The sequence below is a fragment of the Aspergillus candidus genome (genome assembly GCF_002847045.1).
Source record: "Aspergillus candidus strain CBS 102.13 unplaced genomic scaffold BDW47scaffold_40, whole genome shotgun sequence".
Classification (NCBI taxonomy): Eukaryota; Fungi; Ascomycota; class Eurotiomycetes; order Eurotiales; family Aspergillaceae; genus Aspergillus; species Aspergillus candidus.
Window position 1 is genome coordinate 18214 of NW_020194045.1, and position 17703 is coordinate 35916.

General features: G+C 53.5%; 6 protein-coding genes across 6 annotated transcripts; 2 read left to right on the forward strand and 4 right to left on the reverse strand.

Moving 5' to 3' along the window:
* Window positions 1-57: 57 nt before the first annotated feature.
* On the forward strand, window positions 58-1605 carry BDW47DRAFT_57441 (translation machinery-associated protein TMA46). Its single transcript, XM_024819346.1, has 4 exons — window positions 58-371; window positions 434-451; window positions 541-1091; window positions 1159-1605. The coding sequence occupies exons 1-4, from the start codon at window positions 312-314 to the stop codon at window positions 1568-1570; spliced, it is 1041 nt and encodes a 346-aa protein (XP_024669923.1). The 5' UTR covers window positions 58-311; the 3' UTR covers window positions 1571-1605.
* A 616-nt stretch (window positions 1606-2221) lies between these two features.
* Window positions 2222-4845, reverse strand: BDW47DRAFT_119117 (Fcf1-domain-containing protein; the record flags this gene model as incomplete). The annotated part of the gene is made up of 6 exons (XM_024815308.1): window positions 2222-2649; window positions 2719-3303; window positions 4184-4256; window positions 4308-4473; window positions 4525-4733; window positions 4810-4845. 6 exons carry the CDS (start codon window positions 4843-4845, stop codon window positions 2222-2224), a joined length of 1497 nt encoding a protein of 498 aa, XP_024669924.1.
* Window positions 4846-7632: 2787 nt separating this feature from the next.
* On the forward strand, window positions 7633-12847 carry BDW47DRAFT_57476 (WD domain protein). The gene is made up of 4 exons (XM_024819347.1): window positions 7633-8171; window positions 8224-8347; window positions 8398-8709; window positions 8763-12847. Exons 1-4 carry the CDS (start codon window positions 7757-7759, stop codon window positions 12820-12822), a joined length of 4911 nt encoding a protein of 1636 aa, XP_024669925.1. The 5' UTR covers window positions 7633-7756; the 3' UTR covers window positions 12823-12847.
* Window positions 12848-13305: 458 nt separating this feature from the next.
* BDW47DRAFT_109460 (putative endo-1,3(4)-beta-glucanase) lies at window positions 13306-14583 on the reverse strand. Its single transcript, XM_024813472.1, has one exon. It carries the CDS (start codon window positions 14570-14572, stop codon window positions 13340-13342), a length of 1233 nt encoding a protein of 410 aa, XP_024669926.1. The 5' UTR covers window positions 14573-14583; the 3' UTR covers window positions 13306-13339.
* A 477-nt stretch (window positions 14584-15060) lies between these two features.
* Window positions 15061-15963, reverse strand: BDW47DRAFT_133165 (glycoside hydrolase family 16 protein; the record flags this gene model as incomplete). Its single annotated transcript, XM_024817762.1, has 4 exons — window positions 15061-15160; window positions 15212-15387; window positions 15439-15470; window positions 15522-15963. 4 exons carry the CDS (start codon window positions 15961-15963, stop codon window positions 15061-15063), a joined length of 750 nt encoding a protein of 249 aa, XP_024669927.1.
* BDW47DRAFT_109463 (oxidoreductase, short chain dehydrogenase/reductase family) lies at window positions 15925-17388 on the reverse strand. Its single transcript, XM_024813473.1, has 5 exons — window positions 17317-17388; window positions 16972-17267; window positions 16577-16874; window positions 16023-16506; window positions 15925-15971 (listed from the first exon to the last, which is right to left on the reverse strand). Exons 1-4 carry the CDS (start codon window positions 17359-17361, stop codon window positions 16417-16419), a joined length of 729 nt encoding a protein of 242 aa, XP_024669928.1. The 5' UTR covers window positions 17362-17388; the 3' UTR covers window positions 15925-15971; window positions 16023-16416.
* Between the last annotated feature and the right edge of the window lie 315 nt (window positions 17389-17703).

Below are 17703 nucleotides of genomic sequence, written 5' to 3' on the forward strand. Positions count from 1 at the left end.
TGGAGGAACAACTTTGAACTTTGACCTTGAACCTCCCACCACCACCACCGTTTCTTACCTACTGATACCCTTTATACCTGAAAAACCTCCCCACGATCGTTGGTTTTTTGACGGAGTTCGTTGACTCTCTTCTGACGACCGTTGGACGACCTCTGGCAGTCTCTTTCTGTCATTTCCGCTCGTTGATTCCCTGGGACCACCCCACTTACGACTTTTACTCGCCTTATTGTGGGAGCGAGGCTGTCGTCCGCCACTATCGCTGGCGCGTCCCCGTTATTTTATACACAGTTTAACAAGGAAAAACCGCCATCATGCCGCCCAAAAAGCAGCAGAACAATGAGCCGAAGAAGAAGAAGACGGTCGACGACAAGGTTTGTACCGGTCGCATGCTCGTTTCCCCGATGGGATGGAAGGCTAACCATAATTTTGATAGACCTTTGGCATGAAAAACGTACGTAGCCATCATTATCATCAATACCACCGCGAACCCACACCTGCACCTCCCGCCTAAAGGACCCAACTGACGGAGATTTGCCACAGAAAAAAGGAACCCAGGCCAAGAAACAGATCGCTCAGATGCAGGCCCAAGCACAGTCCAACAAGCGACCTGACGAGAAGAAGAAGGAAGCCGAGAGACTGCGGCTCGCGGCTGAGAAGAAGGCCGCCGAGCAGGCCAAGAAAGAGGCTGCGGAGCTGTTCAAGCCCGTGCATGTCCAGAAGGTGCCCTTCGGCGTGGACCCCAAGACCGTGCTCTGCCTCTTCTTCAAGCAGGGCAACTGTGAGAAGGGCCGCAAGTGCAAATTCAGCCATGACCCCAACGTTGAGCGCAAGGCGGCCAAGATCGATCTTTACACCGACTCGCGAGACGTCAAGGCTGCTGAGGAGGAGACGAAGAAGGCCGACACGATAGATAACTGGGACGAGGAGAAGCTGCGCAATGTCATTATGAGCAAGCATGGAAACCCTCGCACGACGACCGAGAAGGTCTGCAAGTTCTTCGTCGAGGCTGTCGAGAACCAGAAGTACGGCTGGTTCTGGACTTGTCCTAATGGGGGCGACAAGTGCATGTACAAGCACAGTTTGCCACCTGGGTATGCCGCCCTTTCTTCTCTTCCCGACGTGATTTTATGTTTCGTTGAACCATACTGATGATTGCAGATTCATTCTCAAGACAAAGGAGCAGCGGGCCGAGGAAAAAGCTCTCATGGACAAATCCCCCCTCAACACCCTGACGCTAGAGGACTGGCTGGAGTCCGAACGGCACAAGCTGACGGGCGACCTGACGCCTGTCAACCCCGAGACATTCGCCGCATGGAAGAAGGGCCGCATGGACAAGAAGGCCGCCGAGGAGCAAGCCCGCAAGGCCAAGGAAGCCACCGGTCGGTCCATGTTCGAAGCCGGCGACTGGCGCGAGGAGGAGGAGAGCAGCGACGAGGAAGAAGACGACGACGACACCTTCAACCTGGAGGCGCTGCGTCGCGAGACGGAGAGAATCCAGGCCCAGAAGGAAGAGGAGCGCCTCGCGAAGATCAACGGCGTCGAGTTACCAGTTGCAGGTCAAGCAGTATAGGGCTGAGCGCCCGCCTGTTGCCACATTCCCAAGATTTACCGAGATTCCGAGATTCTTGGGGCTTTTCGGGTTACGGACCTGTCCCGCTGTTGCAGAGCAGTTGTACCAGGCACATTGTCCGGGCCCGTGGTGTTTGATCAGACGCTGGAAGAGCAATGCAACTGCTGGTTATATTTGGTTGTTTTGAAGACATCCTGAATCGCTTTGTGTGGTTATTCGCGCCTGATGAGCTCTGGGGTTGTCCCCCTCCGGCCCGGCCGCTGCTTGATCCGGATTGAATGAGCCGGAGAGGAAGGCGGAGGGCCATCTGAGGGGGCGCAAGATTGAGATAGATCGTGTGATGATGGATGGGGAGGGAAGTTATGAGTCTATGTTATGCCTGTTAGTAGGTAGAAAACTTTTCGTTGCTAGATCAACTGTTTTCTTTATATTTTCTTTTTGATAGGTGATATGCTGGATTGTATCAAGAGTACTAGCAGATCTGTTGAATGGCACTCCTTAGGCATCATTGAAATACCCTCTCTACAAACTGATACCTACTAGACTGCAGTACAACCATACTACATGCTATAATAGCGACTGATATCTACCGTGAGACATCTGTCTATAACCAAATATAACCATAACTACAAACTATACACTGAAACAATACTACAACGACGCCCTCTGCAATAGCCCATTCCCCTGCACAATATCCAACACATCCCCCGCAACCCCCCAAGACAACTCAAAACCTCTCCCCCCAGCCCCATAAGCATGAACAACAACCTTCCCCTCACCCACTCTCTCCGCCTCAATCCTCATCCCGCCCTCCCTCGCCGGCCGCCGTCCCACAATGTCGCGGATCACGTCGAACTTGCCCCCGCTCTCCGCCGTAAACGGGAACCATTTGGCTGCGTTCGCCAGCAGTGTCTCGCGCGTTTGCGGAGACGGGTGAGGATCCCAGTCTCGCGGCTGCTTTGTGCCCCCGATGATGGTGCCTCCGCCGAGGGGCCGCGGAATGCAGAATGACCAGCTGCCGTCGGTGTTTTGGCGCGTGAGGGTCATTGTGCAGGGGTTGCGGACGAGGCATGTTTGACCTGGTTGTAGTTAGTCGCCTGTTCGGTGGATAGCCGCAGTAGATGTAAGCTTGGATGGCTGGTACACACCTCGAATAATAAACGACTTGGGATCCCCAAACCCCATCCCCGAACAATTGACCACCGTCTTCACATTCCCCGCCATATGAAACGCCTCCATCACATCCCCCAACGTATACTCCTTGGTCTGCCCCCCCTTGAGCACAAACTGCCGCAGCAGCCAAGCACAATACACAGGCGAATTGACCGCCACCGACTTATACTGCACGCCCCATTTCGTCGGCGCGGGACACTCCTCCGCCGTCAGCTGGCGGAAGCCGTCCAGATGCGCGTACGCATTGCGGATGTTCTCCGGGTCGAGGTATTCCGCGGGCGGATTCTCGAGGTGTTCGACGCCGTCGACGATCTGCACGCCTGCGCCGGGCTCCTGTGCGGCGACGGTCTTGAAGTGCTTGTATGTTTGCTGCGCTTGTTTTTCTTCGCGGACTGCTTGGGGGGTGGATCCTGGGACGGGGCGGTAGTGCGCGCCTGCCCAGGGAGATGCGTAGTTTAGTGAGGTCGTGTTGGGGAAGTCTTTGGCGACTATTAGGACTTGTTGGGTGCGTTGGGTCTCTTGTTGAAGACGAAGGGCGGTCGTGAGGCCGAGAACGCCGGCTCTGATGTTGTTAGTTGGTTGTAGTTTATATAGGCAGTGGAGGACTGGATGTGTACCCGACAATAACGATCGTCTCTTTTCCCTGTGCCATTTTGAAAGTTGGGGATGGGCTCTGTGATCGAGTCATGGGGAATGGGGGAAATCGTGGGGTTATGAGTCTCTCCGATAACTACTTAATTAGTCCCCGGCCCGCATTCAACTATGGATCCCTCCGCGATCGGGAATGGTGCGCCGTGATTAGGCGGTTTCTTTTATGTCATACGATGCTTGGATGCGGCATTTTATCTGGTTGTCTTGTCGGTAGTGAGATTAATGCTATTCAGTAATTGAAATTTGTGTTGATGGGGTGTCTTATCTATGACTCCGAGTTGGGCGACGTCCCGCCATTTCTTTACTGATGCTTCCCGTGGGTATTCGACAGCACAACTACTGGTAGAAAATGATCTACATCTACAAGACCGAGATAGTAACCCCAATGAAGACAGATTCATTTGTTATCGTGAGTCATAATAAGTCAATTGTGCAGTCCTAGTATTCTATCCCCCATCGTACTCCAAGATGATATAGTATATGCTCAGGAGCCACCCGGCTCTTATCCGCTAAATGGAACACGAATTGGGTCCGAAGCGACCTGACTGAACACGGAGGCCACCGTAGTTTGATAATAACCAGGGCAAGCGAAGCAGTCGGCAGCCCCTGAGCAACTCCGCTGTCCGACGCCCAGCAAGTATACTCAAGTTCTGGATTTTAAGGAGAAAGTCCGGATTCGGAGTTTTCGTATTGGGTATCAAATCATGCGTCTCAGCCTCGTTCATTCAAAGTGGTCAGGGAGCTTCTCAATGGTGAATTTCCCTCTGGCGACCTTCATCACCGGCACACCGGGGATCTTGCGGATCCGTCGAACGAGGTCCTTATCGTTGGTCGCCACGATGTAGATGCGATGTTTCGTTATCTATTCCGCAGTCAGTTATCCCATTCGCATGAAATACGATACACCACCTACCCGGTCGACAATACAGTCATCCGCATAAGTACCCGAGTGACTGCACCGAACTCGCTCCCATCGGGGATCCTTGGCCATCCGCAATGCAAGCCGGAACTTGTCGCCTAGCTTTTCCAACTCCGCAATCGTGCAGTCCGTAAACGTCGGGATACATTTGGCGTACAACCTGGTCAACGATCAGCGCCCGGCCATACGTCCCACCCAACGTGAGCCTTACAAATCCATCATAGATGTGAGCAGATCTTGCTTTGTGCGAATAGCGTGGGAGACGAAATTGGTATCGACGAGGACGTGGTAGGGAGGACCGAGAGCGGTGTTGGCCGTAAAGAACATGTTCGACGGGGCTTGCGGAGCCTGTGTTGTGAGTTCGTCTTTCGGCTTCTCTTCTTTGGCGCTGGCCGGGGGGTTCTTCACACGCTCATCGCGCTGTTTGATGGTGCGTTTCACCTAGCGCAGTCAAGTTAATAGGTGCCTCGATCGCAGTCGTCGTGAGGAGATTTACCTGGGCGAACTTGCGGGTTTTCTTTTGTACACCCATTGCGACACAGTATAGAATGAACAAGAAGTGGAGATTGACAAGAATAATGTGTACGATCAGGGATAATCAAACTGACGATGTCATGGATTGTATGGCGAGAAATATTCTACAAAATCTTCCGGCCCGACTTATCCCCGTATCACCACGTGATCTTATCGCTATCGCCGTGTCAAATCACATGACCAGACCCCAGTACAGGTCACGAGACGAGTCGGGGATTATTCCATTCGAACTGATGGAGAATAAAACAGTTGAATCAACTAATTTCTCCGAGTTATCACACCGTCTATCATACTTTCATCACTTCCCTCAGCCAGTGTACTGTGATGTGGTGACACAGCTGCATCCTGAGATCTTGACTCGTTGCTTTGCTGTTTCAGGTGACGGATTTACAATTTCATTCTGACCGGCAGGTATAGCTAGCTAAAGCTATCGTTCTGGATTCTCCATCGCTCTAGACAACTGCGTCAAGATCCAACGAATGAAACCTGGTCCACTCTTGGTATTTTGAAGCTCGAGTCCAGGCCCCATCGTTCGTTGACACGGTGATCAGCCCCAGAGCTCTGGAGGCTTGACTGTCACATCGGCCAGGATGCGCCGTCACGGTCTGAGCTCTCAAACATCCCCGCATCAACAGCACTAGCCATGCCACAGTCACAAAGCTGTTTGCCGATCACATCACCCTGCGTCCACAATCAACTGAAGGATTCGTGATAGACTTGAGCTTTGTCTTATCGATGATCCTTTTTCCATTCGTCTTATTCAGTTCATTATATTCCTTAATATTACCGTTATTGGTACTGGTCCTTTTCTAAACACCCGGTCTGTCGCTCGGAACCCTGTCAAGGTGCTTTGATACGCAGGTGTTCTGCGCTACCATTGGGATGGTCGGAGGTCGGATTGAAATGCTGTTTGCTTGACTAGTGATTACTGATAACGATTTGTATTCGATGCCTACCATTGGCGTATTTGGTTATGAAACAGGCAAGGACATCGACAGCTGCAGGCTCATGGATCTGATATGTAGTCGCCCTGATCTGGGTTTTAGTGCACTTACGTGGAGAATCATCCTTTCCACCAACGGCGACCTCTGAGTGAAATACGACCGCTCTTCTTCGCACGTCCATCCCAGTTAGCATCTGCTGCTGCTTTGTCGTACTTCGCAATGGTCGCAGGGTGTGATTCGGTCGGTGGTATTTCTAACAACCGCCCTTGGGATATTAACAGCAATCCTTCCCCAGCACTACGGCCTGCGATTGGGGAAGCGGGTCGTGATCACTCTCCACCAGTCCAAGCACAATGCTCGAAGGGACCTAAATACGCGCCCAGATGGTCAGTTGAGGTCAGTGAGGGGCCTTGTGTGGATACTGATTGGCGGAAGGCTGTGATGAGACTTGCAGCATGAAGAAACGCCTTCTGCACTCCCGCGGCCAATAAGGGCCCATCATCACCCGAATCCCCGGTGGGCACCCGCCCGAGAGCCCATGCAGAACGGCCGGATGTATGCAAACCCTTTGCACTTCCTGCCATCCTTTTTGCTATTAATACCACGTTTTATTTTATTATACCTGATTTCATTATTTCGATCGCTGACGTCCCGCCATGCCTTCGCTAGTGTGACCATTGGCCATGGGTCTCTTGTCGTTCAGGCTTAGTCGCAAACTTTCTGCTCCAATCCTCCGTACATGCTGAACTAATTGGTCTTCTAGCTGTAGATTAAGCCAGGGCATGATCACGGCCCCGTACCTATAGAGATCCCTCCCACTGAGGATAGGGATGATGCTCCTGGCAAGGATGGGGCGATCGACTGCGAGACCTCCCGATCAGGACCCATCGCTGCATGCTCGTTGGTGAGCCCATGCCAGAGCCACCAGCAGGATCGGATGCATCGCGACGGAGTTCGATTTAACTTGTCCGCTAATTAGGTCCTCGAACGGGCACTCCGTGCTCCCGTGATAATATCCTGGACTGAGAAGCGCCGTCAACCTGCCTTGGCGCGAGCTCTAATTGCTTGATGCTTGGAGATTTCGATCGTCTTGTCGCCATTGCCTTTCGTGACGCCTCAGATATTTGATAGACCACCTATCAGGCCTCATACATGGAGGCTGGGCTCTAGAGGCTGTCTGGACGAAAGTGCGCCTAAGTAACCAACTGTATCTCTTAGGTGCGACCTACGGAGTCCACAGCGAGGATCGCTCTGTCAATGCGCCTGATTTACCTGGTCGCATTTCCCTTTTTCTCTTCCATCCCCCCCGCCTCCGCTCTTTTCTTGCTTCCCCTCCATACCTCCTCTATGCCGCCAACGTGCTTCCCGCTTAGTGCGCTTCCCTCTTAGTCCCTCACCTGCATCTTTCCTACTTTCCACTCGCATGTTTGTAACCCTCGCTTGTTGCTTTGTAAAATTAAGGACATTGGTTAGCCTCCTGTCGTGACCGTCTTTTTCTTTCCCACCCCCTCACCAGGGCATATCGTGCGAACCGCTCTGTCGGTTCATTGCTGCTCGTCTCCTAAGACCGTCCACCGATACTCGAACCCAAGCCAGACGGTTTGTGAGGTCGCAGATTGTCTCATTCCCCTCGCATAGCGACTCGTGAATGCTACGTGCTCTGTCGCCAGATCCTACGTTGCACCGGCGCTTCCCGACATTGGTCCCCGACAACATTATTCCGAGTCCAAATTACCGGTGCTCATTGTGGAATGATTCAGAGATTCGACACATAGTGTCTGTATGCGTTGTGGAGCTAGATGAGCAGCTGTGGACAATAGCTAGGGCTGTTTCTCATAGCAGTTAGTTAAGCTCGATTCTGGCCGACTCGTGACGCCGAAGTCAGCAGGACGGGACATCTCAGCACCAAACAAACCGACAGAGAAAGAAAAAGTATACCATTGGAGCTAGGGGTACCACTAAGACATGGTTGAGCTGTCATGGAACAGAAACCCCATTCCAGACTCACGATCTACCAGGATGAAGCCAATCGTTCCTCCGGCTCCTCCGATGACACCCCAATCCCAAGCTTCTGATGCCAAGTTCGACGCATGTGCCTCCACTGCCTCCTTGTTTCTCTACGCCCAGGGCTCGGCGATCATATGCTTGCACCATGATACCCTCGCTTTAGAGTGCCGATTCGAAAGCCACCAAGCCGATGTCCGCTTCATATGCGTAGACAACGTGAGCGAAAGGGGCGCAGGGAGGTTGGTTGTGAGCTATGATACTGGGAAAACCGCAATCGTCTGGGATCTATTCACGGGGAGTGTGATTGCCAGGTTCGCATCCTTCGAGGAGCTGCAGGTCGCAGCTTGGATGCGAAATGGCAATGTGGCTTTTGGTACGGACTTTCAAATCTGTTGTCCGTGAGCTTATAACTGACTGAGCAATAGGTAATGCCAAAGGTGATGTCATTCTCTTCGAGCCGTCGACCTCAGAACACATCTCGTGCCGCACGATTTTTGATCCTATCACCGCCTTAGCCCCCGCTATAGATTGCCGAACATACTCCATTGGGTACACTCTCCCAAACCCCTTTATTATATCGTGTGTTGATCAGAGCATAGATATCAAAATGGATCCATTCTCATCGCTACCCTCCACCCGACGTTCTCCATTTTACATACCATGTCTACCGCTCGAGGCCCATCGCCGATTATACAACTGGCTTGGCATGCCTCGTCATCGAAGCAGAAATCGGACATGCTGGCTACCCTGTCGTCGGATGGTGATTTGCGTGTTTGGAGCGTCGCAAAGCCACCTGGAAAGGAAGCCCCTCGGGTTATCAGAGTCCTCAAACGATCAGATGTTTCTTCCTCCTCAAAACCCAAGTGGATGGCGTGGTCAAAGAACGGAAAGATAATCCAATATCTAGATGGGTGGGTTGATCGCCCAGTGTTGGCTTGCTTGGAAGCTAATCAGATGATCATAGGGAGACATGGGCCTGGGATGTGAAAACCAAGCACGTCACCTACGAACCTATACCGACGGTAGAGAGCCCTCGTGGCTTAGCGAGCTACGGCCCGACTGCTACTCTTTTCACCCTCGGACCCCAATACACCGTGCAGCAGTACGACGTGGATAGCCCGGCTATGGTGGCAAACGTGCAGCACGTTCCACCGGGTGCTATGCCTGCCCCATTGGACGAAGCTAGAGCCCGCGCCATGCCTCCACGCTCCTTGCAGGATCCTCCCGATATGAGGGAATCAGGCTCGATGTTCCCGGCGCAAGCGCATTTCGATCCGAGCGGGATTGACGTCGTGCGGCAGCAACGAGCGGAAATGGGGAGCCCAGTACCATCCCGAAGTCACGCAAACTCCGTCAGTTCCAAGGCTTCATCGGACAAGTATCGAACAGGCACATTTTCTCCACCGAGCAGATCTGGCCGGACTGGGACGTCTTTCTCGTTAACATCGGCCAGTGAGCGGGATACACCCCAGCCGTCTAATGCTTCTTACGCATACGCCCCTTCCGTGTCGATGTCGTCGGTGAAGAGCTCGCGTGCGGGATCGCGGTTGAAAAACGAAGTTCAGTTTAGTCCTGCGGATAACAGGCCTGCCGACCTTTTCCCCTTCACCCGTGCACGCCTGAACGAGGTACCTTACGGGAACAAACGCCTCCTAGACGAAGCGCATCTGAACCCCGATGATTTGCGCCGTCAGATGCTCAGTGTTGTCTTCGGTTGGGATGGGGATATCGGAGATTTGATCCAGGATGAGCTTAGCCGCCATCGTCCAGGCAGCCACAGCGCCGTTTTGTTGGCTCAATGGATTGGCCAGTCTGATGCAGATTACATGGTATCGACGATGGGCCCAGGTCCTGCCTCTGTCGTCGATTGGATGCTCTTAGCGTTCAGCCAGATGAATGGAGAATCCCAGGCCAACAAAGTGGGGCAGGCATTCGTTCAGAAGCTGCTCGAGGCGGGGGATGTACATACAGCAGCCACGATACTGCTGGGTATCGGCGATAAGATCGATGCCATCGAGGTCTACGTGTCGCAAAACTATTTCATGGAGGCGATTCTGATGACGTGCCTGGTGACGCCGACCGACTGGCAGAGGCAATCCTATCTTGTTCGGCGGTGGGGTGAGCATGTCGTCTCGCACTCCCAGCAACAGTTGGCAATACGCTGTTTCATGTGCACCGGCATCGAGTCTTCCGACCCATGGTCCCCACCAGCAGCGCAGCAGGTCACGTCCTTTGCGGAGGCGATCTCAGGAAGATCCCCGACGACATCCCCTGAACCCCAATATCAAAACCCGGCGCCACTTCTTGCACCAAGCTCACAGCCGCAGCCTGTAGAGAACAGTCGCCCGTTAAAAACACCGGCATTGAAGTTGATTACGTCCTTCGATTCTCAACCTGGCAAAAAGTTCCGCTTCCCGGGATTGAAGTCAGACGATCGAACGCCTACGAACGCGCCTGGAGTTACGCCCATTGCGGAATCTGCTGTTGTTGATTCAGCACTATCGCCCGGAGGATTCGGATCTTACAAACTCAATAATGCTCAGAGTATCAATAATGCAATGGGGTCTCGCACAGGCACACCAGGCTTTAACCGACGACGTTTACCATCAATTGGCGAAACACCGGTGGACGTTCACCCTCCGTCATTCCCACCTAGAGGTGTGAACAAATCGGTCGACTATGGTTCAACTTCCGAAAACGAGGAGCTCACCAATTCGAGCCAACAAGACAATGAAAGCGAAGATCAACGTGGCCTTCTCTCTGCTACAAGATATGATCCTGAATATGCGTTCAAGCCCAGCCCCCAGACTGCGGTTCAGGCCACTGCAGATCGATTTGCTACCATCAAAGGGCTCCCATCCCCCGCCCCAGGCGTCTTCGAGGCGCTACAGGAACAGTCAAACAGCCACAATGGGTCTCGAGATCGAAAACCCGATGGACTTTCGCTTCGGCTGAGCCAGGGAGAGCCCTCGCAGTCTGAGATGCTCGATCAAAGTGACTTTAGGAGCCCGGCATCGACCCTGAACAGTTACAACTCTGCTCGAAGTCCGAGTGTTAGCGGCCGCAGTATAGACCCCTACATCAGCAGCTTGGACGAGGCAAGCTATCGCGCAAAAAAACACCATCGTCAGAATGGCCGTAGTCGACGAAACACTGATGATTCTGCCGCAACTCACAAACACCACACGCGAAATACATCACAGGAGACTCGCGGTAGAGACGACAAACGATACGTCCAACCTGCCAAGCGGTCTCCGTCTTCCCCCGTCCCAATGTCCTCAGAGGAGATCATGCACTATAGCGTCACGGCACAAAACCAAGACGAACCCCGTAGGGCAAAGCAGTCCTCCAAGACGCGCAGCTCTAGCCGAGTTCGGAAACCACGCTCACGGAACTCCTCTGAGCGCCGGAAAAACCGCTCTTCAAGTCGGGCCCGAAACGTTGCTTCCGGCAGAGGTGATCCGTCGAGCCGGGGCCGCAGCGAAGAGACTCAAGATCTACGGGCTGATTCACCGTCGTCACCAGTGCCCATGTCTAGCACAGATGACAGTTTACGTCTCGTGACAAGCGACAGAGAACGACTACGGACTCATCAGCGGAGCAGTAGTCGTCGTCCGGACAAGGGCGCGAGGAGAGAGCAATCTCCCGATGGACGTCAAACCCACGACCGTTCCCACAGCCATCATGATATCGAGCCGATCCAGATCATACAGGAGCCTCGCGAAAATGCGGATGATAATGAGGGTCCATTGCTGTCGAGTATGACATACGGAGCTCCCTTGCTGTCGAGCAAGTCGTACGAAGCTCCAATGCTATCGGGCAAGTCGTACGAAGCTCCAATGCTATCCGGCAAGTCATACGAAACCCCCAAGGCGGACGACAGACACGTTGAAGTCCCACTACTCTCGGGAAAGGCATATGAACCCCCTTCGGTCGAGGGCTTGATGTATAGCCCGCCTGCCATGTCAACCGAAGAGCGAAACCTACACTCGGCCACTGCACCTGCTATGGGTCTAGCCGAACGCAAAAGAAAGCAACTCGCGGCTGCAGAGCTGGAGGCACGACGTCTATCCCTGGCGCGGAATCCATCAGCCCCCAATATCCCGTTCCCCGGTGAAGCCCAGATTCGGGAACCTCTAGGAAGTCCCCCATTCTCGGTGAATTCTTTTGGTCCGCGCACGCCTGGAAGGCGGAATGTAGCCACGAGCAAAGAATCACCCGAGTATCCCAGCAGCTCAGACTCGAGCTCGTCGCAGTCTGGAGGGCCGACGCGATTACCCACGACCCCCAAGGCCATGCGCCACCCGAGATACAACGGCTACGAAGAGGCCGGCCCACCTGTTTCGGACGGTCTCAATTTGTTGAGTGATGCGCGCTACCAAGAGGATGCAGAAAGAATCGGCCGCTCAATGTCCGTCCCTGTACCCGAGAGCCAGCCAAGTACCAGACCCCTGGACATGCCAATGCACCCTCGATTCAACCCCAACCTCCCAAGAAGTCGCTCGACAAGCCGGAGCCGCAACCTAGGTCACCACCGCGAGAGCAGAGAATACAGTGGTGTAGGCGGGTATAGTTACGGGGGCTCCCCGGTGAGCGTCAGCATCGAAGAGACGATCGAGAACGCCATGCTCCAGAAACGGGGTGAGAATCCTCCGCTCCTGCCAGAGCTCCAACACCTCAACCCGCCACCACCACCCCCTCCCCCGATCCCACCGTCGGGATGTGCTTCGCCTCGAGAGTCTTCCGGCACGATCGACATAGCCATCGACAACGAGAACATGGGCCGGTTGCTTCCCCGCGCGATGACCGCTGCCCCTGCGCTCAGCGTGGAAACGCGTCCTGTCGTCCAGTCCCGTCGGATGTCCCTTGAGCACCGCCGCGGGAAGAGCGCCAACGAGAGCTTTACCTCCAAGATCAGAAACTTGACCCGCATGGGCAGTACTAGTCGACCGTCTGATGTATGGGTGCATCCGGAGACGCGTGTCCCGTATGAAACTGTGGCTATGTCTGATGGTCGCTTCTAATGCAACCATGTTATTAACATGAATGAAGTATCTGCTTATCTTGTCACGACTAACGACTTTCTTTTCTTTGTTTTCTTCCTGTTTCTTTCTTTTTTCTTTTAATTGATTCATGCTCCAGTTTGTTTTCTTGCACGCTGTTGATTGATATACCCTTCTGTCTTCCAATGTGGTAAGATTTCACCAGATCTATGCACCTGCCAGTTGGATTGTTAAGTTTTCTTTTTTCTTTTCTTTTTTTTTTCTTTTTTGTTTTTTCAACAGTCTCTTTCTCCATTCTCGTAACTAAATCGGGCCCGCGAGGGACAGATAATATGATTTTTCGATCCTTATAATATTACAGACCGATCTAGTCATCATAAAGTGTCACTAGGACCTTGTACAAGTTGTTCATTGGAGTTGTGGAACAAGCATGACTAGTTCAACAAACGGAAAAAGATTCATATAACGCTGTATTGACAGCAACTCCTTATGCCCATAAAAAAACAGTAGTTAGATACATACACCCCCAACGAGCAAATCACCAACGTTCCCACCCCTTCCGCTCATTCGGCTCGGTCGAGATATTCCTCTCAGCCTCAAGCAATCGATCGAACTCCTCCCGGGCTTTCTCCCGCTCGCTCAAACTGCCGTTGCCGTCTGCGCCTGCTTTACGTGAATACGGGCTGGGCTTGATATATGCGTCTGTCGGGGAAGTCGAATACTGCGGGTTGGTGGTTCTCGTCCCGTTGTCGGCCCGGATCCGATCCCAGGCGCCTGTCTTGAACGTGCTCCGCGATACCGGTCCGGAGGCGGGGGCACCCCGGTACTCTGCTGCCACCGGGCTGGCGTCGTCGTCATCGTCCAGGAAGGTCTTGCCGCTGTCGCGCGGCGCGCTGACCTCGTCGTCCCTGCTCGTATCCGCGTCGCGCTTCGCATACTCGGCTTTCTTGGCGGAAGATCCCCATCCAGCAGTCTGGGCATCCGAGGAGCCAGATGAAGTCTCCCGAGCGTGATGATCCCGCGAAGAGGACTCCCACGAGCCATGCGCCGTCTCATCCGCCACCGGGCTCGCCTCGTCCCCCTCCGACGGCTGCGGGAGCTGCCCAGCAGCCCTCCTCCTAGCCATGGCAACCTCCTGCTTCATCTTCTGGTTCCCCACGTCCTTGTAATGCTTCTTGAACGACTCGCAAAAGTCCTTCAACCGCGGGTCCGTCGTCGTCGTCACGATCTCCTTGTAGTTCATCAACGACTGCAATACTAACGTCGCCCCGAACCCCCAGAACATCAACCGGATCGTCGACAGCCCCAACGACCTCCCCGCAGAAAACGGCTCCGCCCGCCAGTATTCGCCGAACCCCTGCGCCATGCGGTTCAGGTGGGATAGCACCCGGGACACCGGGGAGCTCTCCGGTGGGCCCTTGCTGTCGCGCACGTAGGGCTCGTACCAGTCGGCGTTCTTCGCGGTCTTGTACGACACGACTGCGCCTCCGATGACGCCAAGTGGCCACCCCACGCGCTTGCCGTAGATGGCCGTGCTGCCGAGCTCGGTCCACGCGTCTACCTCATCTTGTCTCGGTAGGCGCTGGAGGACCACGCGCGAGTCTTCGATCCGCGTCGTGACGTAGGTCGTCAGGGCGTCTTCGAACCGCCCCCGGGTGAGGAAGCAGACTTGCAGGCCTGGGAAGTGCGGGTAGATGACGGAGGAGGCTCTGATTTGGAGTGGCGAGTATCGCCAGTTCGTGGGGGTGAGCGTCCCGTTTGAGTCGGCCATTTCTGGGTCCGGAGTGAGTTGTTTGTGGTCGGATGGAAGGATAGGATTGGCTTTCGGATGGGTGAGCTGGTGTGAAGAACGACGTGAGGAGTGGAGCCTGGGGTAGCTGACTTGTGCGGGTTAGTCAGCTGGCATTATGACCAGTGTATTATTCTCATTCACACACACCATATGTCAGTAGATCTACTTTACTTTCTTGTCTCTCAGTGCCTATATTTTTGTACAAAAGCCTCTGATATTGATACTGTCATATAGCACAACTAATATAACACAGGCACGATTTCACAACCCCGCGAATCCTCTTTGCTGATCACCACTACAATATCCAGCCGTCCACGCATTGGCATCAAACCACCTACAGTGGTAGCTGGACCGCATAAAACAGTAGCACCCTGCTTCTCCAACTTATACAAATTTCCACAACTTCAGTTACAGTCCAGTCCGTCAGATCTGCTCGAAAGAAAGGTTCCGAAGGCGGTAAAAAGTGTCTATGCGGTCAGCTCTATCCAGATTGAGTTATAGACGTGCCACGTACCAGTATCAGGCCCTGGAGTTCCCGACGAGCCTTCCATCTGCAAGTTGATGATCCTATAATTCTATTAGAATAACCCTTGATGAATTTGAAAAGATGATACCCACAAGTGCAATGGCTTTCCGACATACTCCCCCCCGTACTGTGTCGCCATGAGGGTATCGTCGAGGTAGAACTGCACGGAGATATTCGTGCCGTCTACATCTCGGATTTCCGTCTTGACGGTGTGAAAGTCGTCCGGGGAAGCGTATTCGGTGTTGTGCTCTTCGACTTCCGAAGAAGACTGTACCTTGTTAGCGCCATCTATCAAATTGGTCTGAAGGGTAAAACTCACGTTGAAGGTGTTGAAGCTGATATCGCCGGTTCCTACACACCAACTCGTTAATACTGATCAAGCCATATATGAAGGAGACCTACCCTTCCACTCGGCCAAATCAATCTCTGGCGGCCAGCTCTCCGCCCCATTCAGCCAAAACGCAGGCCAAGTGCCCTTGTCAGCGGTCGCCTGAAGCTCAACCGAAATGTCAAACCCGGAGCCTGCCTCCACAGTGAACGTATCCTTGGAGTGCACCGCGCCAGACAGATAGTGGATCTCGTCTCCGCCCTTGGTGGGCGGCTGTCCGCTGGCTGGCTTCGCGACAAGCGTCAAGGTGCCGCTCTCCACGGAGACGTACTCGTGCTCCGTGGAGCTGCCGACCATGCGCGCGGAGCCGTTGTGGTCCTCGCCCCAGGGGTAGAGGTAGTCGAAGTATTCTTCGAGGGCCTCGTTGGAGTCGAAGCAGGATGCGTCGATGAGGGTTTTGGCCGCTTGCGCTAGGGGCAGGAGGCAAAGCGTGTAGGAAAGGAGTTTTGAGTGCATCGTGTCGGTTGGTTGATACTCTTTGGGAGGTAGGCGATGATGCTGACTGGATTGGTAGGATTGTCTGAGGATGTTGGATGCTACTTATACGATCTTGCCTGGTGGTCTAGTGCCTCATATATCCATCTGGCTATGCAACATAATACTCACGACAGCAGCCTGGAATAGTATCATTACTGTCTAAATGCAATCGGTTAATTTCACTGAGACACAGCACATGCAATTGATGAGACCGGCACACGCTCCGAACGGAGGGATCGACACGGATCTTGATCAAGGCGTCATGTTTCGGAGCAACACCCGCCCGTCGACAAAACGGTATCAATCGCTCATCTTTCCAAACCGACACAAGCGTGCAGTACTATACAAAGATATCAGGAATTCAATTGGTCGATAGACTAGAGAACAATTTCCTCATCGGTAGACCCCTGTTTCCAATAAACAACGACTCGACTACCACTTCTCCACATACGGCCTGAGATCAAGCTCGAAGCCAAAGGTCGTGCGGGGTTGCGTATGCAGATGCCAATATGAGTCCGCAATCTAGATAGTAAATAGTGGATCAGTCGTAGTTCCCAACGCCAGCTCCAACTATCATGGTCAAAAAACCTACAGCATCAGGATCCAGCTTGGCATCTTCGTGCTCAAACTGCCAAGCCTTCGTTCGCGGAATGTCAATGACACCGTCGACGATAACATGCGACACATGAACACCTTTGGGCCCGAACTCGCGCGCCAGAGACTGCGCCAGCGCGCGCAGAGCGAATTTCCCCGCCGCGAAGGACGAGAAATTAGCCGACCCTTTCAAGCTGGCGGTCGCGCCCGTGAAGATCAGTGTCGGGGGGTATTGTAAGCCTTTGGCTTGGAGGAGGAGGGGCAACACCCCCTGTGCGAAGTTGAATCCGCCTTTCCTGTTTCAATGTCAGTGACGCAGGTCCCGATATTGTCTTCCCCACAGGGTCTCGGCGGGGGGGTGGAGGGAGGAGAGAGGCTGGGAATGGAACAAACCCCTGGCTTTCGAATCCCTGGGAGAATTCGGTCTCGGTTAATTCAAGAAAAGGCTTGCGTACAAACCCTCCGCCCACGTTGAATACGGCCGCTGCGAGCGAGGAGCCGTGGTACTGTTTGGTGATCTGATCGAGCGCCGAGTGGACGCTTTTCGAATCGGACAGGTCGGTGCGGATGCCCAAGGCTTGGCCGCCGGCGGTGTTGATTTCCTTGACGAGGGGATCGAAGTTGGCTGCATTGCGCGCGAGAAGAATGACGGAATATGCCTGTGCGAAGCGTCTGGCAATGGAGGCGCCCTGTGGTGGTTCATGAGATGAGTTCAATATCGATGTGATGTCGACTTACGGTGCCGGGACCCACACCGGCGATGATAGCCAAGGGTTTCGTCATGTTGTTTGGCGTTGAATTCTGTGTATGCTCGTGGCTGGTCAATTGTTCCCAGACTGATCTATACTGCTATTTATGTCGGTGGATGTCGTGATCCACTCCGGCGATGATGGAGCCTGCTTAGAAATCGGCGCGGAGTCGAAGTACGATGACCTCATTGATTAGGAATGAACTGTATTACTGACTACTGATCTAGACAGCTTACACTCGTGTTCTCGGACTGGACATCTATACTATTTCATGATTTATGAACATGTTAGGGTTGATGATACCCAGATGGTACAAGGTGGTGGCTATCCAAAGCCACGACAACTAGAACACGATATAGTTGCAACACCTGTGATG

Coding starts and splice junctions, on each gene's coding strand:
- BDW47DRAFT_109460 (XM_024813472.1), bottom strand. CDS start 14,572: ATGGCCGACTCAAACGGGACGCTCACCCCCACGAACTGGCGATACTCG.
- BDW47DRAFT_109463 (XM_024813473.1), bottom strand. CDS start 17,361: ATGACGAAACCCTTGGCTATCATCGCCGGTGTGGGTCCCGGCACC. Junction 17,268..17,316: donor CCGGTGTGGGTCCCGGCACC/GTAAGTCGACAT, acceptor GAACCACCACAG/GGCGCCTCCATTGCCAGACG. Junction 16,875..16,971: donor CAGGGATTCGAAAGCCAGGG/GTTTGTTCCATT, acceptor ACATTGAAACAG/GAAAGGCGGATTCAACTTCG.
- BDW47DRAFT_57441 (XM_024819346.1), top strand. CDS start 312: ATGCCGCCCAAAAAGCAGCAGAACAATGAGCCGAAGAAGAAGAAGACG. Junction 1,092..1,158: donor AAGCACAGTTTGCCACCTGG/GTATGCCGCCCT, acceptor TGATGATTGCAG/ATTCATTCTCAAGACAAAGG.
- BDW47DRAFT_57476 (XM_024819347.1), top strand. CDS start 7,757: ATGGTTGAGCTGTCATGGAACAGAAACCCCATTCCAGACTCACGATCT. Junction 8,172..8,223: donor AAATGGCAATGTGGCTTTTG/GTACGGACTTTC, acceptor ACTGAGCAATAG/GTAATGCCAAAGGTGATGTC. Junction 8,710..8,762: donor ATAATCCAATATCTAGATGG/GTGGGTTGATCG, acceptor AGATGATCATAG/GGAGACATGGGCCTGGGATG.